The sequence below is a fragment of the Anser anser genome, assembly GCF_964211835.1.
Source record: "Anser anser genome assembly, chromosome: 8".
Classification (NCBI taxonomy): Eukaryota; Metazoa; Chordata; class Aves; order Anseriformes; family Anatidae; genus Anser; species Anser anser.
In genome coordinates, this window is record NC_139728.1 from 12,548,494 (window position 1) to 12,558,094 (window position 9,601).

A 9,601-nucleotide genomic window follows, 5' to 3' on the forward strand; every position below is an offset into this window, starting at 1 on the left:
AACATCTGCAGTGCTGTGGAGGGTCTGATCCCATTGGAAAGGAGCGGCTCTGACTCAGGAGGGGAGGCTGGTCCTAGTGGATGGCGGCTGCTGGAAAAACTTCCCACCTTTTGGGTGGGGATACCAGGAGAGGAGTGAGCTGCAAAGCCTGGCCCAGAACATGGGATGATTTCCTCGTCCCGTCTTGCTCAGTGCGTTTCTTCCCTGTGCACCACCACAGAACAGCAGTGAGCACTCAAAGCACGAACCAAAATCAATGCGGATTTGCTTACCTCTCAGGTATGTTTAATGGCTGTTTCTTTCTAGGTTCTTTTCAGCTTCTCCAAAACAAGGGTCATGCGAGCACGTTCAGAAAACATACCTCTCCCTGCCGCTCTCAATAGCTCAGGGCTCTTTTCTGCGAAAAGCAGAGCCCGTGATCCTCCCGCAGAGCTGGCAGGGAGCGGTGTGCTGTGCCGAGGGCACTCAGGGAAGGCAGCAGCACCCTGGCATGACATCCCTGGCTGGGCTGTAGTCGTCTTGTGCTTTCCCTGCCCCGTGAGTGCAGCTCTGGCTCCACAGCTCTTGCCTGCGAGTGGGGCAGAGGCCGCAGGTGCCTGATTCCCCCTTGCCCCAGGCTGCCCGCACTGTAGTGTCACAGGGTTTGGGCAGCTGGTGGCTGCTCGGTGTGAGCTGGGACCCCTCTGCAGCTTTGGGAAAACAAGTCCTTGCCCTAGCACCATCAGGCAGCCAGGGATTTGTTCTAAGGCACTTGGCATTTTGGATGCTTCCTTAGGGATAGCCCAGACACCGCTGCTGAGTTGTTGCTTTGAGCTGGACCTGTGATAAGCTGGCACTGAAGTGCTGCACTTCGACATTTTTGTCAGCCACCCTTTAGGGCACGGCTCGGGCAACTTAAAGATCCTGTCAGCCCCTCCCTGAGGGTTGGGATACTTGGAGGAAGCAGCTGGCTTGCCTGCTGCCTGGATGCTGGCACTGGCCTCGGTTTGCAGGGAGCGTGCAGTCGCAGTGCTCGTGTGCCTTGTCACGCTACTGGCAGTTCATTCACGTTAGCTCCAGCTATATGGGGTGTGCAAAATACAGAGGTGTTCTCTCTTGGGTTGTTTCTCACTGCCTTGAACTACCTCTCAGCACGGGGTGAATGGAAACCTGTGCTTCGGTGTCTGCCTGCTGGGAGTGGAGAATCTCCGATCCCCTCTGAAGGCTCTGGGACCTGCAAGCCGGTGTGTCACCTCAGCACGTGGAAACCAGCCGCCTCTTGGAGCACCCCAACCAGGTACAGCGTGCGAGTCCGTCCTCACAGAGCACATTTTACCTCCTGTACTACCACATAGCCAAAAAATCTGCAGAGAATCACTGCCTTGCATCGCAGATCTGGTCTGATGGGTGCTTCCTGCCCAGGTCCGCAGTCAGGCAGAAAGCAAATGCGAGGGACGTGGGTTTGGGTGTGTGCTGCTGGGCAGTGTTTGGAGGGGAGTCTGTAGCTTCTGTGCTTGCTCTTGATGAAGATCCCCCCCAGTTTGTGGAAGAGATGAGAGCAAGCATGAAGGTATAGCAGGTACGGTGTTTGTGCTGTGCAGAGCCACTTTGTAGGAGCGGCACTTGGGGCCACAGGCTGTGGAGGAGAACCCCTAAAGCAAAGCTGGGTGCAGAGCATGCCATCCTCTTTCGCACTTACTTCCCCAATCTTTGTCCCATTTAATTCCAGTCTGCAGCTGTATTGTCCGCTGAGACCTTGGCTCTTATTGGGCCGGTAGCAGTTGGCTTTGTGCCTGCAGAGGCGGCCAGCTCCTGGGCTGTCATGTTGGGAGGCAGTGCTGCTCCGTTTGTGGGGCAGCTGCCTCCTAGACCTGAAATCGTGTTGCTCAATACTGCTCCCAGTACCGCTCGGGCCGGGGTGGAGGCTGTTAACCCGCAGCTGCCCAGCTGTGCGAGTGAAAAGGTGAGGGGATTTAGGAGGGCATGTGTTGGAAACAGCAGGGCATGAAGCGGGGGGGATTGTCCTAAGTTGTGCCCGTTTGTTTGGGAAACAGGCTGATAGGACAGGGGTAGGGCTCGGGGCAGAAAGAAGCATTTTGCTGAATTACGAGATGCTAACGTGAGACTTACAAATACCTTAGGGTGATCAGGTTTTTATTTGTCCTCTTGAAAGTTTTTTCATGAGCAGTTAACTTTCTTATTGGCAAGAAACGAAGGCATCTGGCGTTGGTGTGAGATAGGTGGTCAAACTTTCCCTTGTCAGATTGAACTTTAAAACCTCTTTCAAACCAAACAGTTTTTTTCTGCTCTTTGCTTAACCTTCTGCAGCTGGTCATCAGCCTTTGGCCTCAGCATCCTACTCCCCTCCCACCCTCTGCTTTCGTCTGTGCTCCGCTCGAGCACAGAAATCCAGTGGGGAAACTGCTTTGGACTGATTTGGGCACTCTCAGGTCTCGAGCAAGACTGCCTGTCTTCTTAACAATTTGCCTTTACATCCCAAAAGCAGAAGGCTGGAGGCAGCGGGCCAGGTAAGAGAAACCAATTCCGCTATTCTTGCATTTTTTAATTAACTCCTTGTCACAGGTTCATTTTCCTCCGTAGGAGCCTGTGAACCCAGGCTGCTGCCAGACTGATCTCTCGCTCCGGGCACAGGCCGGAGGAGCCGTCTGGAGAAGGCTCTGCCATCCCTGCTCTCACGCGGGCCCGTTGGTGCTTGTGCTGTGCTTGGGTGTTGGCGAGCACCGATCCCTGACCTGGCTGGAAAGGAGCAGCGCTGATTTGCTTTCTGCTCCATTTGGGGGACCTCAGGGGATCAGGGAAAGCTCTTTTTGAGTGCATAAATCATCTCCAAGTGGTGTGAGCTGCTGGGCTTCCTAGTACGCCCTGCGAGTGCTGCAGGACGTTCGTGCCACAGCAGAGAGCCACGGCAGGTTCAGCCCGGTGTGTCTGAGAGAGCTCCCCAAGCTGAGCCCGGCGTGTCTGGGGGAGCTCCCCAAGCTGGGGGCTGCGAGCCCCATTCGTGGCCGCCCTTCCCCGCAGAGCCGAGCGGCGGCAGGGTGGGAACGGGCTGCGCTGGCTGCAGCCCAGCTGTGTCACACGGCAGGCGTGGGGTGGGGGCTTCTCTGCGTTTGCCCGGAGTCTTCTGGTTTCGAGCTGATTCAGCAACTTGCTTCTTGGCTTTCTACACTTCTCACAGGGGTGAAGCAGAAAAAAATGAGCCCTTCCCAATCTGTACGTTCTTCCTTGCCAGTAACCCTTTTTAGACAGCAATGTTGCTGTAATGCTTTTGGGATCCTTCCAGGCTGAAAGCGGTTGCCATATGGATGCGTGGCAGTGCTGCAGTGGGAAAGGCGAAGAGCTGCGGAGGGAGGCGGGCCGCTTCTCAGCCAAGTGACACGGCACGAAGCTGGCCTCAGAGCTAGGGAGGGCTCCTGCTCCAGCGGGCAGCCGTCCCTTCTTGTAGCGGGTGTTCTCTGCAAGCCTCGCGCTTCCCCTCGTCCTGAAAACGCTGTGTACGTGCACTGGGAGGGCTGAGCTGGCCAAAGTGGCTGATAAATCTGACTTAAGGCATTAAGTGTAAAATTCTGCATCACCTCCAAACTTACGGAGTCAGGACTTTACTGTGGAGCCTACACGTGCTCCCCTCCCCTGTGCGTGGGTTTTATACGTGCGCTCAGCAGCGCGTTGTGTGGTGCCAGACACCAACATCTGCCTTTGCCTTGAACGAAGCAGGCAGTCGTGCTCCCGGTGGCCAGCCGGCACATGCTTGTGACCATACCTCTCCCTCAAGCGTCTGAACAGCTTTCCTTTCTCTTCCCCTCCTGCCCTGGGTGGTTTTGGGGTCAGGGCGGCTGACTTCCTGCCCGGTTTAGGTTTTGCTCTTCGTGGTGTTGCAGCTGCTCTGCACATCCGTACTAAACCTTTTGAAAGATAATCTGTTTGTTTTTACCACCGAGAGTGGCCATGGCCTGAGCAAGAACATCTTGTTTTGGCGTGTTTTCTTGCAGTGCTTGTTGCTATGCTATTAGCGCGTGCTGGAGAGGGCCCCTCAGGGCTCGATGCTGCCTTGGTGCCAAATGAGGTAATTTCTGCTTTTGCGGAAGAACTGGAGCCCAGATGAAGTCGTTGCTCAAGAGCCCGGTGAGGGGGCTGTGAAAGAACACAGAGGTCTCCCACATCCCAGATCACCTGGGATGGCTGCTGGCGAGGCTGCGGAGACGGTGGTGAACGCAGCTCGTCTGTACTTCGGCTCCTCGCACGGCAGCGCGCGGTTACTGCGGCGCTGAGCGCGCGGGGGCAGGTGGAGACCCAAGCTAGACGTCTCTCTTCCACAGCGGGCACGTCCCGGGCGAGCTGCCAGCCCTTTCCAGCAGTTGTTTCCCAAGCTGCTGTGGCTGTGGTCTGTGAGCTTCCTCCCGCAGGACACGTGAACAAACCCGACAGAGTCACGTAAAGGGCATCTCAAAACCACTCCGTGCAGAAGGCCTTGCGTGCTGCTTGGTCAGCCCCAGCATGGCCGGTAAGGTTTTGCTGCCAGAGCTGGTGGGATGGGCATCCCTTGCTTTAGCAGAGGTGGAAATGTAAATAATCTCTGGCTTTCTAGGAGACTTTTCAAGACCTGTTTTCACTGGAATGTGGTTACTAACGTTAGTCTAACCTCTCAGGTAACAGGGACAGTCGTTTTTTATCGCAGCATGGTTGGGAACAGCTGCAATGCACCAGCTACACCATATGAATGTGTGTAGTGCACTTTTAGCGACTAAAGATGCTCAGCACTTGGAGGGACTGACATCTGGAGTCCTCTTCCTCATCACCTCTCTGCCCTGCTCTCTAGTGTTTCCTGCATCAGCAACTTGAATAGTGCAAAGCTGACGTGAGCTTGGAAGCACAGACAGTATCTGAAGGGGACAGAATTGCTCAGGGGAAAGGAGAAAACAGACCTGGAAATCTAGGAGATTCCACAGGAAAAGGGGAAGGAAACAGTCAAACGTTTTGTCTAAGGCTGGCTTGTCTGCCGAGCTTGGGGCACCTAGGGGCTCTCCACACGAGGAAGATGGGTAGGAGCAGCCCAGAAGCATAAATGCAACTGAACTGCAGACCCAGCTCTGGCAGCTGGGGGGGACTCAGACCTTTGATCCACATGTTCTTGCACCAACTTGCCAGAGCTGCTTAAAAACAGGCACCCACGGCTGTAGGAAAGCACTGTTTTCATTATGTCATACGTAAAAGCGGAGCGTGCTCCAAGGCATTCCTGTCCTGCTGGTGATGTCTGTCCTCCCGCTTCGTCCTGCAGCTGCAATATTAGGGCGGTGGGAGAGGGGGACCGTGGGGGTCCTGCTGCTTGGGTGCTGGCTGAACCCAGGGGCTGCGACAACACTGGGGATTTCTTGGGCAGGCGAGTGCCTAGTGAGCTCTCTCTCTGGTTCCAGGACAATGCATCTCTTTGTGGTGTGTCTCTTCAGCGTCTGGGGCCTGGCTGCCCCTAAGCCCTATGTTGTGGAAGATATTTGCACCGCGAAGCCCCGCGACATCCCGGTGAACCCCATGTGCATCTATCGCAACCCCGAGAAGAAGTCCCAGGAGGGCGAGGGGCAAGAGCCAGGGAAGGGCAAGAGCAAGATCCCGGAGTCTACTAACCCCCGGGTCTGGGAGCTGTCGAAGGCCAACTCGCGCTTCGCTGTTGTCTTCTACAAGTACCTGGCTGACTCCAAGGACAATGGAGAAAACATCTTCATGTCTCCCCTCAGCATTTCTACAGCCTTCGCCATGACCAAGCTCGGAGCGTGTGGTGACACCCTGCAGCAGCTCATGCAGGTCGGTGGTGTTTCCTCAGCCCTCCCCTGTAGCCGTCACCGAGGTCTGAAAGGCCGTAGAGGTGACGGTGGCCAACAGCTGCCGAGGGCCATCTGGGTCGGGATGGCTCTCTGGCTTGAGAAGCACCGTTGGGTTAAACAAGCCCCTGGGGAGGAAGACACGTGAGGCTGTTCGTGCCTTGTTGTGTTCAGATCCCAGCTCTGCAGGGACCACCTGTGGTCATCTGCAGCCTGGGGGCGGAGCAGAGCCGTGAAACGCTGAAATCCTTCCCCTCTTGGCCAGCCCTTCCTGCTGGAGAGGACCCTTCTCTTGCTGAGCCAGCACTCTTTTAACACCCCCCCCCTTTGCCCTCCCAAAGGGCCGCTAACACCATATTTGCCTCATAGGAGGGGGTGCCAGAGATCCCTGATGTTCGTGAGTACTGTGCTATGGGATTTTCTGTGCCTAAAGCCTTGAGCTGGATAATAGCTGACAAATTAGAATTGTCCTTCCAGCTGGCAGCTAGGAACAGATTAGGGGAAAAAAAAAGCGCTGCAGAAACCTACCCTCAAATCAATTGCTACATCTTAGAAAACAGATAACAAGTACCAGAATTACTCAGCAGACCATGGGAATTGCTCCTGGGAAGGAGCAGCCTTCGGCCCTCTCACAGGAGGGCTTAGCCCAAATCTCCTGTGGCCTGTGCTGACCCGGGAGCTGCCTCCAGGCCCTGCCGTGCCGCCCACCTGGTGCGAGGCTCCCCCGGGGCTGGGGCAGGGGGGTTGAAAACCCTGAGCATGAACTGTGCTGGTTGTAACAGCGCTGGGGAAAGCCTGGTGGCTCACATGCCGGGCTGGAACTGCTTCCCTGACAGAGGTCGGGGGCACAGAGGAAAAACTTGGGGGCGAAGCTCTGAAGGCCTGCAGAGCTCTCGGCTCCATGGCTTAGGCTGGTGAGGGGAGGGCAAAGGCTGCTGGTGGGATCCTGGAGCTGTGGGAGTGCAAGAGCTGGCTGGTGAATTCCTTCTCACTGCTCGGCCCCTCCAGGTCTTCCAATTTGACACTATTTCAGAGAAGACATCCGATCAGGTCCACTTCTTCTTTGCCAAGCTCAACTGCCGGCTTTACAAGAAAGCCAACAAATCGTCGGAGCTGGTATCAGCCAACCGCCTCTTCGGAGAGAAATCTTTGGTCTTTAACGAGACCTACCAGAACATCAGCGAAATAGTGTATGGAGCCAAACTCTGGCCGTTGAACTTCAAAGTGAGTGTGAACTTCTGTTGTTGTTTTTTTTTTTTTTTGCGTTTTTTTTTTCAGTTTGTTGGTTTGGGGCGGGGGGAGGGGAGTGTTTTTTCCTCCCTGCCCTTCTGCTTTTGCTGCGTCCCCATCTCCTGCCCGCAGGCAGTGCTGCGCTCTGGGCATGCAGGACATGAGTGAAGGCAGGCGGGAGGACAGGACACAGCTCCTCCTGTCCCAGCTCCTTAACCACAGTCACTTCGCTGTGTCTAATTTCTAAACACTGCAGCACTGTGCGGTGTCCTTCCTCAGCATGCACCCTGTAATGTCTCCTCCGGAAGGGTTACAAAGAAGTGTTTATAACCCTTGACTTAACCTATTTTGGTCTCGTCCTTCAGGAGAAGCCAGAGCTTTCCAGGAAGATCATAAACGAGTGGGTGGCTAATAAGACAGAGAGGCGCATTACAGAAGTGATCCCAGAGAGAGGTATCGATGATCTCACTGTCCTGGTCCTGGTCAACACCATTTATTTTAAGGTACAGCTAACAAAACTTGGGGGAGCAGCCAACTTCCCTGGGGGGAGTAATGACGCTCATGTTTGTCTCTGTCCTCCTCAATCTCCCTTGTAGGGGCACTGGAAATCGCAGTTCCCAACTCCAAACACAAGACTGGATGCGTTTCATAAAGCCAACGGCGAGACCTGCCAAGTCCCAATCATGTACCAAGAGTCCAAATTCCACCACGCATCCATTCACCAGGACAAAGTGCAGGTGGTGGAGCTGCCTTACAAGGGGGACGATATCACGATGGTGCTGGTCCTGCCCTATGCCGGGACGCCGCTGGTGGAGGTAGAGCGAGAGCTGACATCGGAGAAGCTGCAGGACTGGATAGACTCCATGAGGGAGGTCTCTCTCACCGTCTCTCTCCCTCGCTTCCGCGTTGAGGACAGCTTCAGTGTCAAGGAGAAGCTGAGAAAAATGGGGCTGGAAGATCTCTTCAGTCCAGAAAATGCCAGACTCCCAGGTCAGATGTGGAAATGGGGTGGTGGAGGTGGAGGTAACCGCTCCTCTGCAGGTGTCAGGGCAACATGTGAGGAAAAAGACCATGACCACATTGAAGTGATGCTGCGCCAGTGAGGGACTCGGTGCTCTGTCCTCACCAAGGACACACAGCCCTGCTCAGCACCAAGGGCATGGGAGTTGAGTAATCAATTACAGTTGATGGAGGATATCCTTGTTTTAGGGCAGATGTGCCTTCTGTTTTTGAACACAGGATCATGAAGGATGGAATTGTTTTGTATCTTGAGCTGCTCTCTCCATACATAGTTGTGACTTGCCCCATTTTGTTATTCTGGGTTTCAGGTATAGTTGCAGAGGGCCGTACAGACCTGTATGTATCTGAGGCTTTCCACAAAGCCTTCCTTGAGGTAAGCCTTCTTTGGTCCCAGGATGTGTTTTGCTCTTTCTTTTAAAAACATGAAGCATAAAAGGGAAAAAGTAGCTCTGAGCCAGTGGTGGTCACTTCCTCAGTGATCTGGGGCTCCGGGGTAAGGTAGAAGCTCGGTACCTTGAGCGTGTAAAGGCGCTCAGCCCTCAGTGACGCTGCGGGTGTTGGGAGTACAAGTAGGACACGGTGGGAGCCTAAGGCCTGATCCAAAGCTTTGTGACAAGGCTCGAGTGCTCTTTCCTGCTTATTTCATGGCAGGTGTGTGCCAGATGGGTGGCGCAGCTCGGCACGTTTGGGCTGGCAGTGCTATCCTCCTGCCTCCCTTGGGTAGCGATCTCCTCTTTAACAATGTAAAAGAATGTGCTCTGACCTGTGTTGTCATCTTGTGCTTCAAACTGGTGGGGTGGGAGGGAGAGCCCTCCAACTACTGCATAATGCCTGTATTTTAAACCCATGTTCTCTTTTGGTTGGTAGGTGAATGAAGAAGGCAGCGAGGCATCAGCAGCCACAGCCGTCGTTGTCTCCGGCCGCTCCTTCCCCATGAACAGAATTATCTTTGAAGCCAACAGGCCCTTCTTGCTTTTCATCCGGGAAGCCGCCCTCAACACCATCATCTTCATGGGCAGAATATCTGATCCTTGCTCCTAAATGGGCTGTCAGGGCCTCACTTCTCCCTTTTCTGCCCTTGAAAAAGGGGCAGTAGGGTATGGTCACGCAGCCCATGTCGCTACCGGGGCGGTTGGTCTTACTGTTTGGTGCAAGCTGCGGGGACGGATTGGAACCAGCTGGGCTGCTCCTGCCCCTCCTTGCTGTGTCAGGTGAGGGGCTCTCAGAGGGCACCTCTCCTGCTCGTTCAAAGGAAACTGAATTTTTTGTGGCACCCAAGACTGAGTCCAGCATCGTTGTTGTTCTTGTATCCAACCCCTCCTCCCTTTCAGGCATCAAACTGTAACTCTGATCCCCCAGTACATTAAAAGCCTATACGTCTGTATGTAACAAACCGATCTCTGAATGGACGCTTCTCACTAAGTCGCTTCCTAGACTTAACCTCCCTTTTTTCAATGACTGCACCCTTAACTACGCTCCTCGGTCCCAGTGGAACAGCAGCAGCCAGAAGGCACGTGCTGGCTGGGCCAGAAACATCTTTC

General features: G+C 54.6%; 1 protein-coding gene across 2 annotated transcripts; it reads left to right on the forward strand.

The window, feature by feature from the left end:
• The first annotated feature begins 1,808 nt into the window (after positions 1-1,808).
• SERPINC1 (serpin family C member 1) lies at positions 1,809-9,453 on the forward strand. Of its 2 annotated transcripts, XM_083846193.1 has the most exons (8): positions 1,809-1,942; positions 2,308-2,507; positions 5,409-5,793; positions 6,819-7,034; positions 7,406-7,543; positions 7,637-8,030; positions 8,369-8,433; positions 8,928-9,453. In XM_083846193.1, exons 3-8 carry the CDS (start codon positions 5,413-5,415, stop codon positions 9,099-9,101), a joined length of 1,368 nt encoding a protein of 455 aa, XP_083702319.1. In that variant the 5' UTR covers positions 1,809-1,942; positions 2,308-2,507; positions 5,409-5,412; the 3' UTR covers positions 9,102-9,453. The 2 variants fall into 2 exon arrangements, with proteins under 2 accessions (XP_083702319.1, XP_083702320.1); XM_083846194.1 differs by lacking the exon at positions 2,308-2,507 and having other exon boundaries at positions 1,810-1,942.
• Positions 9,454-9,601: the final 148 nt, after the last annotated feature.

Coding starts and splice junctions, on each gene's coding strand:
- SERPINC1 (XM_083846193.1), top strand. CDS start 5,413: ATGCATCTCTTTGTGGTGTGTCTCTTCAGCGTCTGGGGCCTGGCTGCC. Junction 8,031..8,368: donor AGAAAATGCCAGACTCCCAG/GTCAGATGTGGA, acceptor TCTGGGTTTCAG/GTATAGTTGCAGAGGGCCGT. Junction 8,434..8,927: donor TCCACAAAGCCTTCCTTGAG/GTAAGCCTTCTT, acceptor TTTGGTTGGTAG/GTGAATGAAGAAGGCAGCGA.